The sequence below is a fragment of the Mus musculus genome, chromosome 19, assembly GCF_000001635.26.
Source record: "Mus musculus strain C57BL/6J chromosome 19, GRCm38.p6 C57BL/6J".
Taxonomy (NCBI): Eukaryota; Metazoa; Chordata; class Mammalia; order Rodentia; family Muridae; genus Mus; species Mus musculus.
The window spans coordinates 11,916,003-11,935,449 of record NC_000085.6 but is presented as its reverse complement, the minus strand read 5'-3'; the positions used below and the strand labels follow the sequence as shown (position 1 = coordinate 11,935,449).

At 41.4% G+C, this 19,447-nt stretch overlaps 1 protein-coding gene and 2 non-coding genes across 4 annotated transcripts in view; 1 reads left to right on the top strand and 2 right to left on the bottom strand.

The window, feature by feature from the left end:
• Positions 1-19,447, bottom strand: part of Patl1 (protein associated with topoisomerase II homolog 1 (yeast)) — a 32,698-nt gene that overhangs the window by 9,647 nt on the left and 3,604 nt on the right. The window contains exons 3-14 of one of the 2 annotated variants that reach the window (XM_030250884.1): positions 15,055-15,272; positions 14,565-14,645; positions 13,887-14,081; positions 13,456-13,529; positions 12,882-12,983; positions 11,974-12,063; positions 11,432-11,649; positions 10,224-10,313; positions 5,395-5,575; positions 3,794-3,917; positions 3,215-3,312; positions 1,711-1,770 (exon numbers count right to left, since the gene is read on the bottom strand). In XM_030250884.1, coding sequence (XP_030106744.1) covers positions 1,711-1,770; positions 3,215-3,312; positions 3,794-3,917; positions 5,395-5,575; positions 10,224-10,313; positions 11,432-11,649; positions 11,974-12,063; positions 12,882-12,947 — 927 coding nt within the window. In that variant the 5' untranslated portion in view covers positions 12,948-12,983; positions 13,456-13,529; positions 13,887-14,081; positions 14,565-14,645; positions 15,055-15,272. The remainder of the gene's footprint in view (positions 1-1,710; positions 1,771-3,214; positions 3,313-3,793; positions 3,918-5,394; positions 5,576-10,223; positions 10,314-11,431; positions 11,650-11,973; positions 12,064-12,881; positions 12,984-13,455; positions 13,530-13,886; positions 14,082-14,564; positions 14,646-15,054; positions 15,273-19,447) is intronic. The other variant, NM_172635.3, reaches the window with a different exon arrangement.
• Gm22272 lies at positions 1,822-1,955 on the top strand. Its single transcript, XR_003952947.1, has one exon. It is a non-coding gene; the product is annotated as a small nucleolar RNA SNORA17 (small nucleolar RNA).
• Mir6994 (microRNA 6994) lies at positions 11,650-11,722 on the bottom strand. The gene has a single exon (NR_105960.1). It is a non-coding gene; the product is annotated as a microRNA 6994 (primary transcript).

Sequence of the window (19,447 nt, the reverse complement as noted above, 5' to 3'; positions counted from 1 at the left end):
TTATGTTTCCCAAAATTTCTAGCAGCAATGTTTTGTTTGTTTGTTTGTTTGTTTGTTTTTGAGACAGGGTTTCTCTGTGTAGCTCTGGCTGTCCTGGAACTCACTGTGTAGACCAGGCTGGCCTCAAACTCAGAAATCCGCCTGCCTCTGGCTCCCAAGTGCTGGGATTAAAGGTGTGCGCCACCACTGCCCAGCTTTTAGCAGCAATGTTAGGCTGAAATACCCAACTTACTGTAACACTGCCACCTTCCAGTGAGAAGGCTGTTTGAGAGTGTGGAGATGCCAGGGCTTGATTGCTGGCCGTTTTTCTCCATCTTTCAGTACTTTCTATATTGAGGCATCATCTCCCACCTGAACCCAGAGGTAGCCAAGTAGGCTTACCTAACTAGCCAGGTTCCTCCAAGGATCCTAATCTCTTATCTCCTCAGCATTGGCTTGCCATACCTGCCTGGCATTTATGTGAATGCACAGGATGTAAACTCTGATCTTCAAACAAACATTTTACCATCTTCTCTAGCCCTGGCAATCTTTAGATAGGGTCTCACTTTGTAGTCCTTCTGGAATTCACTATGTAGTCCTCACATTTAGAAACTGCCCTGGGAGTAAAATCCACCACCCTGGATTCCTGATAAATATTTTGCTAGTCAAGCAAATTTTCTTTTTGTTTCGTTTCTTGAGACAGGGTTACTCTGTGTAGCCCTGGCTATCCTGTTAACTCGTTCTGTATATCAGGCTAAACTGGGAGATCTTCCTGTCTCTGCCTCCTGAATGCTGGGATTTTGTGCATCACCACCAACCAGGTAAAAAGTTAATTTTACTGGCTGACACCAGTAGTCTAAGCAGTTCACAGGTATTCAACTCATCGCAAACTCAACCCCAAAACAAAACTACTATAGTTGTCTCCACAAAGAAACTGAGGACAGCATAAAAGTATAAATAACTCAGTCTCAGGTTACAGACTCCGAAAAGGGACAGTCTGCAGCTCTACAGTCTTGAACATGGTGTATGCTTTATAGACAGTCTATATGTATAATCTCATTTCACCCAATAAATGATGTAAAACTAAATCAGTTCATGAGCAACTATTCCTGTTTTTAATTAGGCTTAAGATGACCTGGGTTGATGAGATTGCTCAATGGGTAAAGGTGCTTGCTGACAGCCTGAGTTCATCTGTGTTGGAAGGAGCCGCATGTTGCCTCCCTTAAGTTATCATCTAACTTCCACACAAGCTGGAGTAAACACCTACACACACACACACACACACTTATATATCACAAAAGGTGTCCTGCTCAAAAGTAATTAGTTGAAGAGCAGTGAACAAAACCCCAGTGCAGTGTTCTTTCTAGGATCCCATAGGCAAGGTATGTAGCACAATCACTTCTAAATACTCTGGTAAACAACAAGAGCTTACCACAAGCCAATTCTTACATAATATAAAAGAACAGGGACCAGTGAGATGACTTAGCAGGCAAAAAGCACCTACCCACCCAAGCCAGTCTTGAGTTTGAGAACCAAAACCCACATGGCAGAAGGCAAGAACCCAGCCCTACAAGCTGTCCTCTGACCTTCATGCACAATGCCACCCCATACATAAAGTGTAATATAATAAAAAATGCTGGTTTACTGATCATTCTTCTACTTCTTGGGTACACATATATTTGATAGTCCTTTAAATTGAAACTAAATATAGAAATAAATTCTAAAACTTACTTTCTCAATTATAACAAGGGTTTTTCTTCTCTTATCCCGAACTTGTTTTTCTTTTGTTTCCTTAAAAAAAAAAAAAAGACTATTCAGTAAAAATTCTTTAGAACATTTTACTCTGCCCTTAGAAGCACTACAAATGTGGCTGCTGTGTGCCTGCAGTTGTGTCAGTAGGCGCAGAGAGGAGAAAGTCTATGTCTATGCTCAGTGCTTTGACCTATGACTATCTGAATGATTAGTAGCCTGAAAAGACGCTAGCTTGAGACAACTACCAATCAGGTGCCAGGCAAGTCCCGATGAACTCCCAGGATGGGGAACAAGCCAAAAACTTGAAGAACCCTGTCTGGGACTCTGGCCCCAAGCAGGAGTGAGCCAGAAACAACTACCAGACTGGCATCACGGGGCCCCTGACAGGGAGCTAACCTGAGATGAGCACCAACCAGTCCAGAGCTACACAGGCTTGGGAGGTGCAGACCATGCCCAAAAGGACCCCTGCCAGGCACCATAACGCACAAGTGAGGCACAGCACTCTGACACCACTCCTCAGATGATCCCAGACCCTCAAAGACCACTAAGAGCAAGTAAGTGGTGGAGAAATGGAAGAAAAGATAAATAGAGGGATGTGGGCACAATGAAGACAGGCACAACTAGAGACCTGAGGGTAGTGAGGAACAGCCTGAGGTTAGTAGCCGGTGTTGCCACCTGAGACCACGGTAGGGTCTTGGCTTGAGCTACTACAGGGATGGGTTGGGAAGGCTATGTAGAACTGGCCCTGGAGGCATGAGAGCAGACCCTACCACACATGGAGGGAGAGATTACCCTCCTCCTTCCTCACCCTTCACCAATTGTGACAGGTGGGAGACCTAGCTCTAGGGTCATGAGAGCAGGAGAATTGGCCCTGCCCCTCACCCACTGTAGTACTCAGGAGAGCAGGCAAGGTACAGGAGAGTAGAACTGACCCTAGTGATGCAATCATGGGCAAGCTGGCCCTGAGGATGTGAGAGAGAGTTGGCCCTGCAACTTGTCTGCCATGGGGCACAGGCAAGAAAAAGATGCCCTCATGCCTTGTCATCTAGGGCTTGTGGGAACTGGTCCTGACTCTCAATTGCTGTGGCACTTCAGAGAGTGGGACCTGCACCTCACCTGGACACCCCACAGTAGAGCTGGCCAGGTGAGCAGGCCACTAAGGATGTGAGTGTGGGAGATCTGACCCTGCCTCTTGTCTGCTGGGCAGTAGCACGGACAAGGGAGAGACCCTTCTCTTCCCCCACCTTGTCCCTCAACATCTATGGCAGGTGGTAGAGATGGCCCTGAGGTCAAGAGAGTGGGAAAACTGCCCATGTCCCTCACCAAATAGAACACTCTGGAGAGCAGGTACTGCACCTTGTCTGAGTACCTTGCCTGGCCCTGTCTGCGGGTGAGCTGGCCCCGAGGGTGTGAAAGTAGGAGAGTCAGCGGACAGACTTTCCAATGGCTACCACAAATGAACACTTCTTTTGCTGGCACTTACATCATCCTCACTTCGAGATGTCACAACAGCATCTATCATCTTCCGAGGATTATTCACACTAGAGACAGTAAGCTTCCCCAACGAGCCCTCAAACTGCACTGAAAGGACAAAAAAGACTCCAATGAACACTTGGGATACAGCAGAGAGCACTTGAAAAGCTGTTTTCTGTTCTTCACCCACGGCTCAGTAACTTCCCAGAGGACTGTACACCCCCTTTCTTTCCTTTCGTTTGTTGTTTGTTTTAAGGCAAGGCCTCATTATCTTAGGCTGACTTTGAACTCATGACCCTTCTGCTACTGCCTCCTTAGTACTAAGATTATAGGTGTGACCTGCTACAGCCAGCTAAAGCAACTCCTTTGCCTAATCTATTCTCCACTCTTCATTACTATTAATTATCAAAAGAAAAATTCTCCTTTATCAATTTTAGAAGTACTAAGAAAAGCAGTAAATTCTTAAAAATTCTGGACTCTCAAAGGGCAAAGACTCTGTGAGTTTATCTGTCAAGATAGTCATGCTCTCCACAAATAATTACCTCTAGTTTATTAAAACAGTAGTCTCTCAGGTGGGCTAGGACCTTACCAGGCTGATAAGCATGCTCCAGTTTGGCCACCTGAGGGGTGATGAGCTTGGTACGCTCCTTCTTAGGGCCATCACCTTGTATTTCCTCAGCAGCTGACAATTTCTCCAGTTTTTCAAAGTAATTCTGCCACAAGAGAAGATGATTTTTGTTGCAAAACAAGTAATACAGACTAATACTGTACTTCACACTAATTATACCAGTGGTAGTAACACAACTAGGGCACTAGAAACACACTGATTCCTAAGTTTTGTTACTTTGTTGTAAACACACACATACACATTTATTTTTAATGTACTTTTATCAAAGAAATAACCCACTACATAGACCAGGCTGGCCTCAAAGTCAAGAGATCGAACTTGTCTCTGTCTCCAGAGTGCTGGGATTAAAGGCGTACACCCATCCTTGGCCTCTTTCCTTTTTTTCTTTTTGGAGACTGGGATTCTATGTGCAGCAGTTAGTAGTTTCCCTGGAAGTCACTTTGTAGACCAGGCCTCAAACTCGGGAGATCTGCCTCCCGAGCACTGAAACTACAGGCATACGCCACCATGCCTGGTTCCCACCCAAGCACTGAAACTACAGGCATAGGCCACCATGCCTGGTTCCCACCCAAGCACTGAAACTACAGGCATAGGCCACCATGCCTGGTTCCCACCCAAGCACTGAAACTACAGGCATATGCCACCATGCCTGGTTCTCACCCATGACTTTTATCAAAAACCAATCGATGAACTACAGGTACACCTCAACAACAGAGTGAGGTTATAGCATGTTCAAGGCCCAGGGTTCAATGGCCAGCATCACAAACCTCTGACACACACACACTTTCCAATCTCCCAGCCTTCATGGCTCAGTGGGCAAGGCACTTATCACTAGGCATTATGTCCTACGTTTAATCTCTGGAATCTATGTGAAAAGGAAAAAAAAAAAAAAAACAAACAACAAAACAAAACAAACAAACAAAAAACCAACTAATTCCCCCTGACGTTCACATGTCATCACCCTGATAGCAGTACTCACTGCCCACAATATAATTTTTTAAGTATTTTTAAAATTTGAATTAATGAAGAGGTTTTTTTTTTTTTTTTTTTTTTTTTGGCTTTTCGAGACAGGGTTTCTCTGTGTAGCCCTGGCTGTCCTGGAACTCGCTCTGTAGACCAGGCTGGCCTCGAACTCAGAAATCCGCCTGCCTCTGCCTCCCAAGTGCTGGGATTAAAGGCGTGCGCCACCACGCCCAGCAAAGAGGTTTTTAAAAGTTGGATTGCCAATAATATTTTCTTTCTTTTTTGGTGTGTATGGGGCGACTAGGGATTGAAGCCTGGGTCTTGCACATGCTAGACAAGTGTTCTCCTACTGAGCTACATCCCCAGCCACACACTACCATACTATTAACTGGAAAAACTAGATTATTAATGCTCAAATGAAAACACCAATCTGAAAACACACAGCTATAATTTAAAAATGGACAGAATCTGCTATCAACTTGAATTCACTGGGCAATAGCTCAATAGAAAGTCTACAAGTATTCAACTTTACCATTACATAAGTGATTATTATTAGCACAAGCAGACAAACTGTTCTCTAAGCTAGCCTGGCTATTCACCTGGTAATAGAAATCATCCAGGTAGGGATCAGTGCTCTGCAGCTGCATCATCTGTATTTTAGAGACCCAATCCTTCTCCCGCTGCAACATTAGATTAGCATATGGATCCTTCCGGAGATGATCTTGATGACTGGACTGGTGCCCTCCTCTATCTCCAGTACCATTGAGATTCCGATGCTGACTGAAAGGCAAAGACATGCTGCATTCAGGCCAAGTCAGCATATTAGTCATGCTTTTTGAAATATAAGAATACAACAGGCTGGTTCCCCCTTTGATTTTTGTGAAGGAAAACGGAACTGCACCCTAACAGACTGAAAGAGCTATGTGACACATAATCACAGAAATAAAACTAAGATCTGAGTCCTTTCCCCACCAATAAGCACATCTGTACCGGCTGATTTTGTGTTGACACAAACTAGAGTCATCAGAGAGGAAGGAATCTCAGGTGAGGAAATGCTTCCATGAAATACAGCTGTCAGGCATTTTTTAAATTAGTGATCAATGGAGGAGTGCCCAGACCCTTGTGAGTGGTGCTATTCCTGGGCTGGTGGTCCTCGGTTTCATAAGAAAGTAGGTTGAGCAAGCCAAGAAAGCAAGCCAGTAAGCAGCACCTCTCCATTATCTCTGTACGAGTTCCTGCCTCTAGGATCCTGCTGTTTGAGTTCCTGTCTTAACTTCCTTCAATAATGTACATCAATTTGGAAGTGAAGGCAAATAAATTCTTTTCTCTCCAATTTGCTTTATGATCATGGTGTTTTGTCAAAGCAGTAGAACCCCTAAGACAATATTCATACATGGACTTTTGTGTAAATTATAATCACTCATAGCGGGGAGATTTTTCTACATACACTGAGACCAGGAAAAATTAAAAGCTATTTACCAGGTGGCAGAGTAATATTTAAATGCAGGCCAATCAGATTCTGAAGTCTGTATAATTTTCTTTAACTCACTGGAATCATAAAACATTTAAACATAGCTAGAAGCACAAGCAAGTACTATAATAAATACCTACTCATCCATATTTAAAAATGTATTTAGGCCAATTTGCTTCACTTTGAAGTCACACAGCCAATCATGGACAGCCAATCATACTCCCAGCACTCAAGGCTTACTTAGGCCGGGCATGGTGGCGCACGCCTTTAATCCCAGCACTCAGGAGGCAGAGGCAGGTGGATTTCTTAGTTCGAGGCCAGCCTGGTCTACAAAGTGAGTTCCAGTACAGCCAGGGCTATACAGAGAAACCCTGTCTCAAAAAACCAAAAAACCAAACAAAAACCCATCACCAACAACAAAACGGCTTACTTAGGACTGTGGGTTCAAGCATAGACTAACATAATGTTTCAGGCCAGTCTCAACTATAAAGAACAAACCTGTTTCAAAAACCAAATAATACAGGTTAGCTGAAAGCCTTAAAGATTATTTTAAGATGTTTTATGTATATTTGTGCATATATAGGCCAGAAGAGGTGTTCGAGCTCCTGGAGCTAGTGTTATCTGTGGTTATGAAGCTGAACGACATAGTTGCTGGGAACTGGACTGTGGTCCTCTGAAAAATAAGGTTTTTTTGTTATGTTTTGTTTAGATTTATTTTTTATTTATATGAGTACACTACACCTGTCTTCAGACACACCAGAAGAGGGTATTAGATCCCATACAGATGGTTGTGAGCCATCATGTGGTTCCTGGGAATTGAACTCAGGTTCTCTGGAAGAGCAGCCAGTCAGTGCTCTAACTGTTGAGTCATGTCTCTAGCCCCAGGAGATACTCTTTAACTGCTGAGTCATCTCTCCCGCCCTCTTATAGCTTCCTCTTCACAGAAGAATCACCATGCTGCCTTTGTATGGTCTCTCCTCAACGCCTTCTCCTCTTATCTTTGTACTGCTTATGTATCTGTCTTTGAATGTCTTGTCTTGTCTGGTTTTTTTACTATGGGCAGGCAGCAAACTTTATTCTAAACTTATGGACAGATGGGCATACTCAGACTCAATCATTTTAGATTACCTACTTAAGTGCTTTGATTATGTAACATAATGAAAACTTTTTATTATTTATGTATTTTTCTTTCTTTTTTCTTTCTTTTTACACTCCAGAATTTTATTCCCCTCCCTGCCCACCCTCCGACTGTTCCACCTCCCATACCTCCTTCCCATTCCCCCTGTTTCCTTGAGAACGTCACCAACCCCCTTCCCAGACTTCTAAACTCCTTGGGGCCTCCAGTCTCTTGAGGGTTAGGTGCATCTTCTCTGACTGAACCCAGACCTGGCAGTTCTCTGCTGTACTGTGTTGGCGGGCCTCATATTTCAGAAAATGGAAAGAGCTCCCATGTTCATGGATTGGCAGAATTAACATAGTAAAAAAGCAATCTACAGATTCAATGCAATCCCCATCAAAATCCCATCACAATTCTTCAAAGGCATGGAAAGAGCAATCCTCAAATCCATCTGGAAAGGCAAAAAACCCAGAATTGTGAAAACAATTCTTAACAATAAAAGAACGGCTGGGGGAAATCATTATCCCTGACCTCAAGCTCTATTTACTACAGAGCAATAGTGATAAAAACTGCCTGGTAGTAATACAGAGACAGACACATTGATCAATGTGTTAGAAATGAAGATCCAGAAATAAAACCACACATACCCACACTTGATCTTTCACAAAGAAGCCAAAAATATACAATGGAAAAAAGAAAGTATCTTCAAGCTGGTCTAACTGGCTGTCTGTATATAGAAAAATGAACGTAGACCCTGTCACCTTGCACAAAGCTCAAGCCCAAGTGGATCAAGGACCGCAACATAAAACGAGATACACTGAATCTAATAGAAGAGAAAGTGAGAAAGAGCCTCGAACTCATTGGTACAGGGGGAAATTTCCTAAACAGAACTCCAATGGCTCATGCTCTAAAATCATGAAACTGTAAAGATTCTGTAAAGCAAAGGACATAGTAAGACAAATCAGCAACCTCCATACAGATTGAGAAAAAAATCTTCACTAACTCCACATCCCATAGAGGGCTAATATCCAATATAGAATATCTTTCTTTCTTAACTCTTGTTGCCTTAGTAGTATTCTGTATGCTTCTGGTTACATAAGTAACCTTGTTTCTTTATATCACAATGTATCTTGGAAATACTATAAAGTCCAACTGCAAGGATCTAGCCATGTTTTAACTTTATTATCTACTGCCTAAATCCTCTCCCAAAGAGCGGTCTACTCAATACTTTCACCAAATTAGGTGCTGAGACACTTCAAATTTTGCTTTGAGTGATGATTGTAACCTATTATCTAATTTGAATCTTTATCTCTGAAATAAGTATGCTTGAACATCCCTTAGGTCTTCGGAACTACTCAATCACCTTGTTTCTACTGAGACTGGAGTATTTTGATATGTTGTTAGTGTTTTTATTTCTTCTTTAAAACAAAAAAAGATTTTTTTTAGCTGTCTTTATTACTGTTGGCTTCTTCCGTTTTTAAGGCCCAGGCCTTCAAGTGATAGAATTACAAGCATGTGTTATCAACACCTGGCAAGGCTTAACTTTTAATACAGTTAAAATGTACTAATCTTTCCCTATATAGCTTATATTTGGAGTTTTGTCTTAAGTCTGCAATTGTCTCTTTTTTCTCCCCTGCAAAAATATATTCTAGAACATTTTTGGAAGTGAGAAGGAATTTTACATATATACACATAGAACAAAAATGGATGAGGAAGGGCCCTCCTACCTACACTTAGTTTCCCTAATTTATCTTGGTAAATAATTATAAAATGACTTCATATAGAAGGCAGAGGCTTTGCATATCCTACTGTTTTCAGTTTTTAAAGCTTACCATAGTTTGGCCACACAGCTAGGGCCACAGATACAAATATATATTTATACCTGAATGAAGATGAAATAATGAGAGAGACAGAACGACCAGTGGGCTCACATAACACCCACATTTAGAGTTGGCTATTATTTTAAGATTACTTTTGAATTAGAAGACAAAGAAAAAGGTAGTTAACAGGGGGATTATAAATTTGAAAAGGAATATAAATGTCAGAGCTCAACCATTAATTATGTCTTAAGGCCAACCTAACTGTAACTATGAATTTGTTGATAAAAATCAGATCATCTGAACCAGCCAGATGGCTCAGTCTTTAAAGTGCCTGACATCAAGCCTGACAACCTGAATTCAGTTCCTGGGACCCATGTGCTGAAAGAAAACTGTCACATACATGAAGTAAATAATGTAGCAGAGAGATATTATCTAGAGCTAGCATATAAAGAGCTCTCTCTATACAGCATATAGTGTTACTGCCTGACCGAACATGTACACATGCATTCTCCCCCCCCACCCCCCCCAAAAGAACAGACAGGGGTAAGGAATACGGCTCAGTGGGTTGGAGCACTTGATAGATGAGTTCAATTCCCAGAACCAACTTGGTGGAAGATAAGAACCAATGCCTTCAGGTTGTCTTCTGAACCCCACAGGTACATATATGCACATATACAGCATAAAATAAATGTAATAAAACAAAACATGAAAGGACTGCATTTAGCCAGGTGTGGTGGCGCACGCCTTTGATCCCAGCACTTGGGAGGCAGAGGCAGGCAGATTTCTGAGTTTGAGGCCAGCCTGGTCTACAGAGTGAGTTCCAGGACAGCCAGGGCTACACAGAGAAACCCTGTCTCGAAAAACCAAAAAAAAAGAAAAAAGAAAGAAAAAAGAAAAAAGGACTGCATTTGGCTAACAAAATAAGCTCCATACTAAGTACATGTAGAAAACAAAGAAAGTAACCCAAGAGGTCACCCAAGTCACCAGGTCCCTAACATATCAGGAGTGATGGATACTCACTTTCTGCTCTGCAGCTGCCTCTGATGCAACAGGCGCCGGTGCTGTGGATGAAGGTGAGTTGTGTCTGCTCTAAACATTGGGGCCTGAGGTCTAAGGAAAAAGGAAAATGCTCCTTGATTATCTCATCTTAATTGACTTCATTTTAAAAAAGGCGGTCAATGCAGGATAACTTCACACTGGCTCACTGAAGGGACAGCCAGTGTATTATAAACAAACTTTTAGAAGGAAAAGGCATATTTTTATATTTTTTCCCCAATGACCAATTCTCAAACCCAAGAGGATAACTATGAAACTCCGTGCACTAGTACTAAAACAATACAGGTTTTTCATTCCTAATTTTTAAATGTATTATTTAGCTTTAATTTTTTTGTGGGAATAATGTAGGAAGTATATGGGTGGCAGTTAATTTTACATGTCAACCTGACCAGCTACGATACTCAACTTTAACCAAACCCTAGTATGGAAGCTGCCATGAAATCATTTTGTAGACATTTACACTTATATCCATTGACTTTAAGAAACTGCCTTCTATAATCTGGGAAGCCTAACAGCCCAAACCACAAGTCATTCAGAAGTAAACAGTACCAGGAAATAAAGTTCTGCTGAGTATCTAGCTGACATACTTCAAGATCAAAATTGCAACGTGACTCTTAGTTTCTAGTTTGCTACATGGGTTTCCAATTTGCCAGTCAGTTCCTTGGCCTAAAATTAACTCTCCCCATATTTATGTATGTTCTACTGATGTTTCTCTTAAGAACATAAATTGCTATGATTTACATAAGACACAATTTTATCAAAGCAGAAACCAAGTAAAAGTAGAAGCGAGCAACTCAGCTGACACTGAGGTCAGCTAGCCTCTTGGCTTCTGCTGCCACCTATTATTTGTGGTAATTCTTCAGTCACGAGCACTGTGCATTTTACTGCATGAGTGTTTGCAAAATGGTATGAAGTGAAACTTCAGAAAAAGTAAAAGCGGCAGATAATTGATCACGTGCAAAGGAAGCATGACATTCCTGAGAGCAGTGTATAGCCTGAAGACTCAAGCAGTTCTCTTGACAACGCAAGGGTCCGGGGACTCCCAAATACTGTACTCAACAAGTATCCCAAGACGTCTACATTATAAAACTAAACGAGAGATTATGAAACTTTTACCATATAAAACTAAAAGGGAGGGCTGACAATCGATCATCAGAGGCATGGTTTTATACCTGAGGTTTTGTAGGTGAGGTCCTGGGCCAGGGGGATGCTGCTGTGGAGGTGGCGTAGCGGGGGGTGGAGCACTAAAGAAGGCACGGAAGCTTGGTGCTGGGGGAAGCATCTGCCCAACGCGCCCTTGTAGCAACTTAGGATTCATGGCAGCCAGTGGGCTACCAACAAACCCAGGGACCCGTGCAAACTGGCTGGGAGACATTCGTCCAGGCTGTAGCTGCAAAGACGGAGAAGATCGTTGACACAGAAGAACTAGCAATCGTCACCGGCTTCACCCACCTTTGTGACAGGGTCTCTTTATGTTTGGGAACTCCCTGTACAGCCCAGGATGGCCTCACATGTATAATCCTAACTCAGCCTCCTACGTGTTGGGAACATAGGCATGCACCACCAAAAAGCAAGCAGTTTCCATTAATAACTTCACTTGAGAAAACAAAAAGGGGGCAGGGGGACAAGTGGCTAACAGCGAAAGAAAAGGGTGTCAAGCAATGACTCTTAGGACAGCAGGATTCTTTATGGGTTCAGCAAACTGTAGGCTTACCTGTGCTCCCCCAAGAAGCTGTGCTCTCTGCAGGGGACTAAGTACAGGAGGAACATTAGGAGGAAAAGGGTGGCCCAGGAGGGAGGAGTTCTAAGGACACAAAAAGGGGATATTATGTTCATAATATGGAACAAGCAAATCAAAATTTTAAGCAAACTCAGTATAAATTTGGTATAAAGTTAGATATTAAAAACTCCCAAGCTGGAGATTCTTATATCAGAAAAGAATGCTGGAAATTATGAAACACTATACTATGTCTGTGTAACAGGAAAAAGACAGCAGTAGAATAAAAGGCTCAGGCAGCAGAAACCAAGATTAAAATGAACTTAGAATCTTTCTGTGCTTTTTCCTTTTGTTGAGACAAGAGTCTTGCTAAGTAGCTCAGCTTGAAACTCACTTGCTATGAAGACCAGGCTAGCCTGGAATTAGGAATGCTTTTGCCTCAGTCTGCTAGGATTATAGGCAGATATAGCAATGCCAAGCTGGACTTAGAATCTTTTTTTTAAAAAGATTTATTTATTATATGTAAGTATAATATTATATGAATATTTATTATATTTATTATATGAAGACACTGTAGCTGTCTTCAGACACACCAGAAGAGGGCATTGGATTCCATTACAGATGGTTGTGAGCCACCATGTGGTTGCTGGGATTTGAACTCAGGACCTTCAGAAGAGCAGTTGGTGCTCTTAACCACTGAGCCATCTCTCCAGCCCCTGGACTTAGAATCTTAAAGTGACAAGAGACAAAGTAAACTTTTGTCCTTTGATCTTGGGACTGAAAATTCTAGAAAATAAAAGAGATTACAAGAAATACATATAATCTAGTACATACTACACAATACACACTAATGGTGATCATGAAGTTCACATTAAACAGTCCTGTTATGTTGTAAAGGGACATACCGGGACACTGCAGAGCTGGTTTGGAGATATCCTCTCGCCATAGGGAGCAGGATAGCGTGGCGGCATTGGGGGCCGAACATGAACAGGCTTCGGACACAGGATCTATTAGGACAAACACAAACAAAACTACATTCAATGAAATCAGTCTTTTGCCTTCCTACACTCCCTCCCCTCAAGTACTGGTAGAGACACAGAACTCAATGAAAAACCCTACTTCTAAGCAAATTGTTCTGGCTATGGATTCAAAAAGAGAACCTCTGGTCACTTCCTCTCACAAATCAGTTTCATCCTAACTGAAGATGATTTAGCTAATTCTCCAGTATCCCCACCCTTCCATGCTATCTGAGGAAGTACCAGCAGACATTCTGACTTGAAAATTTTCTCCAAGAGGATATGGTTTGGTTATATTGAGGGAGAAGGAATGATAAGAAAGCTGGAGGATTAACTAAGTCCTATTCTGAAGCCTCAGTGATATGGCCGCCATGCTCAGCAATGTTGTGATACATTGTGACTCCACCATTTCTTAGGATATTGAGCCTAACTAGGCCATACCAACACCACCCTCCCCCCATACCTTCCAAATTGGCCTTCCTTTTCAGCTGCTGGTTTCAGGTGGAGGAAAGTCTATGGAACAGGACTGCACAGGCTCTAGGGAAAGCAGGGATATCTTAAAGGTAAAAAGGGATGTGGACAATGCTGAGTGTTCCCACTCCCCCCAGCTTTCAGTATTCTTTCTGCTAATGTACCCGGCAGCCAGTAAAACACTTAAAAAAGGACATATGTACTAATGTGGCTAGCTACTCTTTTCTCCCCCAGTTAAAAGGTAGCAGCAGCAGCAGCAGCAGGAGCAGCAAATGGTATTAGGGAATGTGTCTCATTTATACTAACTTCTCTAATTGGCTATTCTTTTAATGCCTACCCACAACATCCACCCTCCTCCCGGAATCCCAAATAATTTTGCCCAGATTCCCAATATCCTGGGCTGTGTACGTTAATGAAAGGTACCTGTTGGTTGAAGCTGGGAACAGCCATCTGCTTAGGTGGGGTGCCTATAGGAACGGCTCTAACAGGAGGACTTCCAATGATAGGTGATGTTGACCGCCTTGGTAAAGCTCGCTCAGAAAGGTCCCGATCATCTTCTGGGCCCTGCAGGGGCCTCTGAGGCAAGGCATACTCTAATACAGACACTGTAGGCATTTCCTGATTGAGGAAGTGGTTAAAAACGATACAGAGAAATTACTTGTGATGTTTTAATAATCTCTACAGATGCCAAAGATACATTAAAAAATTATCTTAATTTTAACTCACACTCAGTAAAAGTCATCCTTTTTGTATACAATTCTCTGACTTTTAATAAGTACATACACCAATTTTATCACTCCCATAAAATTCCTTTGCGTTAACCTTTTAAAATCAGCCCTTGGCTTTGTGCCCCATCACAGTCCTTGACGTGCAGTTTTGGCTAGATTTTTAACTAACTAAAATCATACACTGACATCTGTGAGTTCTAGCAACCCCCTTTCAGCCTTTAAAACCTGAGGCTGAGGAAAGGAGCGCTAGTAGTCAAGGTGACCCTGGTGGATGATGCATACTTGTATACGATTACAGTAAGAACAGGATGAAAACAGGAGCCAACTTATCTGTAGCTATGAGTCATTCTACATAAAGAGGAATGTTTAATACCTGAGCAAGTAGTGGTCCACGGATTCGCCTCAGAACTTCAGATCCATCCCAGATGCTGGAATTCAGACTTCCTGGTTGAGGCTGCCAAAAAAAGGAAAACATACACACAGGGTCTAGAATGGTGTGGCTCTCAGACTTGAACCTGAACTACTGGGGAATATGCCACAGTGTCCTAGAATACACATGACTCCCCAACTTCATCTACAAAGTTGTCAATATCAGGAATTATCAACCTTTTGATTTGTTTTCTTTTATAAGACAGTGTCTTGTTCTGAGCCCAGGCTGTCCTTGCTAAATATCTAGGCTAATTCCAACCCACAGTTATCTGCATGCCCCAGCCTCCCTAGTGCTGGGATTACAGGTGTGAGCCACTGTCTATGGAACATGCAATTCTATTATTAAACAGAAAATAAATGACAAACCTCAGCACTTTAATTATTAATCTGTTGTTATTTGAGCCATTGTGAGTTCCCAAATCAGAGTAACTTACTTGTAAAACTGGCCTGGTCTGTACTGCCCTCATGATAGCTGGATCTTCTAGCTCATTTTCAATCACCATCTTACTGAGCCTTTCTGCTAGATTCTCCTCATGGTCACCCAACAAATCCATCTCATCTCTCTCTCCATTGCCTGTTTGTTCATCAGCTGCCACAGGTAGCTTCTCTTCCAACTCAGCCAGGCGCTCATGTGCTTCCTGCCAATCATCATCTGCAAGACAGGTCAGTTTAAGAAATATAGCTCAGTTGCACAGGATGGTGCATGTCTTTAATCCTAGCACCTGCGAGGCAGAGGCAGGTGTATGTCTGTGACCTTTGAGTCAGCCAGGCCTACATAACAAGTTCCAGACCGGCCAGAGTAGCACAATGAGACCCTGTCCCCCTCCCCCCCCCAAAAAGTCCCCCTCCCTCCTCCACCTATCTCTTTTAAAGGGTGTTATATTTAAGTTTCTGTAAGCAGACACAACATACATAAACTGAACTTTTCATTATTAAAAAAGAAAAAAACTTATATTAGGAATAAAATACAAATTAAGGGGGGGGGGTCTGGAGAAATGGCTTAGTGGCTAACAGTACTTGCTGTATAATAATTAAGACTGGAGTTTTAATCCGAGCACCAGCATAACAAGTCAGGGGTCCTGCAGATGTCTGGTACTCTAGCTCCCAGGATCTGACACCTGCTTCTGGTTTTTTTTCTACACACACACAAAAGAGCATGCACCTGGTCATACATGTGGGAACCTTCCCTCTACTGGACTCTACCCCTAAAAACCAAGCTTTTGGATCAACCAACCATTTAAAGTATCAACTAAAGGTATCTGAACACTAGTCTGAAACTGATTTCTAAACTGAAGACAGAGCATTAGCAAGGTTGAGAACTTAGAATCCAAGCCTTTGAATCTACTTCATTATTTGTTAAGCCTCTATTATATGACAGGTACTGTGTTAAGAACACAAGATGCTACCTCCACATTTCCCTCAGATAAAGAAAATAAACACAATGAATAAGCAAATGACACACTGCATTAGAATATTATTCTATGGAACATAGAAGAAAGGCCAACTGAAAATAAAAATAAATGGATGGTCAAAGACAAGTCACACTGAAAATAACAACAGAAACAAGATTTTAACTCTCCCTTGCTACAAAATGTTATCTTGACTATCTTCTCATAAATAAAAATACAAGATAAAACTACTGATTTTTTTCTCATCTTTTTTAACCACTATATGTGAACCCATTTTATCAACAAACTATAATTTAGCTTATTCCCTAGAAAAACATTCATATGATTTAAAACCACATTGTAAGAAACTTGATGCATATATCTTAGAATCTTAAGTATTTATGTAGGCGCTCTTGCTTTTAGGGTCATCTATGTATTTAAAATCTACTATTTATCAAGTAGAAATGTATCACATATATAATACTAATGAAAGAAAGAAAGAAAGAAAGAAAGAAGGAAGGAAAGAAAGAAAGAAAGAAAGAAAGAAAGAAAGAAAGAAAGAAAGAAAGAAGGAAAGAACCCTAAGCTGGTAGGACTTCCAAATTCAAGATTTTGTTGTCAAAGGACTCAAGGCCTCCTATTTTAGAAACATAGGAACACATCAGTCCCATTAAGGTGTCTTTAAATCAATGGATCATTCTGTATCACTAGAAAAGGCAAGAGTTGTAATACATCCAAGCTTCTATACATAAGTCATCTGTCATGTATGGTTTTTAGCCCCTCGTATGGTCAAGTGACACTTTTTCTTGAAATGTCATCTTATAGAAAATAATTTAAGGAGCCACTTTATTATGAGAAGCTATGAATTTGGGCTGGAGAGATAGCTCAGTGGTTAAGAGCACAGTCTGCTTTTCAGAAGGTCCTGAGTTCAAATCCCAGCAACCACAAGGTGGCTCACAACCACCCGTAATGAGATCTGACTCCCTCTTCTGGAGTGTCTGAAGACAGCTACAGTGTACTTACATATAATAAATAAATAAATCTTAACAGAAAGAAAGAGAGAGAGAAAGAAAGAAAGAAACCTTTGTTTTACTCAAAAGGCAAAAATAAAAATATACTTCAGACAGAAATTATTTGTCCAGGTGGTAATAGCACCTGCCTTTAATCCCAGCACTCAAGCAAGCAGATCTCTATGCATTTGAAGCCTGCCTGGTCTACAAAGTGAGTTTCAGGACATCCAGAGCTACACAGAAAAGCCCTGTCTTGGGAAACTATACTTATATATCAAAGGCTAATCATGACTGGAACTGGGGAGATGGCTCAATGGATAGAGCACTTGGCACACAGGCCTGAGGTCAAGAGTTCAAATCTATCTCTAGCAACCCATATAAAAACCCGAGTGGGTGTCCAACCTGTAAACCTAGCAGTAATGGAGTTGGTGGGGAGGAATCCTGAGGCCAAGTTGGCTAGCTCTGGATTCAGCTAGAGACTTCCATCTCAGTAAATAAAGTAGGAGAGTGACTGAGGAAATCACCTGACATTAACCTCCATATCCTCACACATGTAAACATGAACACACACATGGACCACACAAATGCATATGATAAAAAGTGAAACTAAACTTTACACACAGTAAGCACATACAAATAAATAAAACATGAATACAAATAAACTAAAAATATAGTTGTTTAACTCTACGCCAATGTTCGACCTAAGTATAGCATTGGTCAAAGAGATAAGAATAAAGAAAGGAAGGAGACAGTCCTTCACCGAATAAACCAGAACACCCCAATGAACGGTTTCCATAAGCTCTAGCACACTCAGAGCCTAGCTTCAGGCGAGTTCTAAGTCAACTCGAAAGTGGAGGGATGAAGGAACATGGAGCTCTTCCAAATTAAAGTGGCTCAGACTTCCCCAAAACATCTGCACTATATACAACCAGTAGTTCATACTAATTGTAGTTAGTTTCTGAACCCCTTGGCCACCGTGGCTTCCTTATCTGTTAAAATTAGGATAATACTGGGGCTGGGGATATAAGTGGTAAAGCACTTGCCTTGTGTGGTGTTGGTTCAATCTTTAGTACAGGAAAAACAAACATTGCTATAAATATTAATAATAAATGTAAATTATTGAGAATGGAGCCTATTACCACCAAGTAAGTGTAACAATCCCCCCCCCCCCCCCCAGGGTTTCTCTATGTAGCCCTGGCTGTCCTAGAACATACTCTGTAGACCAGGCTAGCCTAGAACTCAGAGATCCACTTGCATCTGCTCATAAATGCTGGGATTAAAGGTCTGGACTTCCTTTAAATAAGTTTAAGTGTAAACTTATTTTCAGATAATGAATAGGGATTACTGTAACACCATTTGTTACTCTGAGATATGAAAAGTTTTTTTATGCAGAAGACAAAGGTTAAGCTTCTTATAGAAAGGAGACATCAGAACTTTTGTAGCCAGTAAAGTATCCACTATGCTAACAGGTAGTACTCAAAGTGCTGACCCACCAATTACAAACCATCAAGTCAACTTTACACACTGGTTTAAACTCTGTATCCCCTCTGTCTCTCTATAATGGTTTTCCAAAGAACTTACAGATCAACTTAGGAGGCATATTTTTATAATGTTATATTTTTTCTATAACAAAGATGTAAGGAATTAAGAGTTTCAGTTTGCCACACCTTTAGCACTGGCACTTGGTAGGCAGAAGCATACAGATCTCTGAGTTCAAGGCCAATCTGTTCTACAGAGTTCCAGGACAGCTAAAGTCATACAAAGAAACTCTAGTCTCAAACAAAAAAACAAACAAAACCACATGCCCCCACCCCCGTCCCCCAAAAAAAGAAAGAAAGAATTTCAATTTACAAACTTTTCTCCGTTATAATCTTTGTTGGCAAAGAAGTCCTTAATCACTCTCCCCTTCAGGTACAAAGTAAGCTAGCTATGTTACCTTGTTGCCCCTATGCTACTCACTGCTCTTTACTCTGCACCAAGGACCTTTACTTGGTCACATAAAAGAAGTCTACAGTATTCTTTTCAGGTCAGTGTCCCTATCTTGTGCTGACAAACAGGATTGGAGGGGGTGCACTGTCAAAACTCTGAGTGTCAGGGAGAAGGCAAAGATCATTTTGTCAAGGTTCAAAATTGAGAACATACTATGCTGTCTCATCTTAGTAAAGTATGTTAAGCATATCCATTTTAATACTGAAGAACTTGCTGAAAATGGTAACATTCTATACAGTATTTTAATAGAAAAATCTTGACAAAAGTATATAGTGTTTGTAGCTTTTACTGTATTTTAGGAACTACTGCTAAACTATCTTCTAAATACAATTTGCAATTCGTATCACTTCTCAGTGCTTGCAATTCTAGTCTACATAGTTTCCTTTGCTATCGCCATGGAGACAGACAACAGCATCTTGGCTCATGTCATTCTCCTGAAC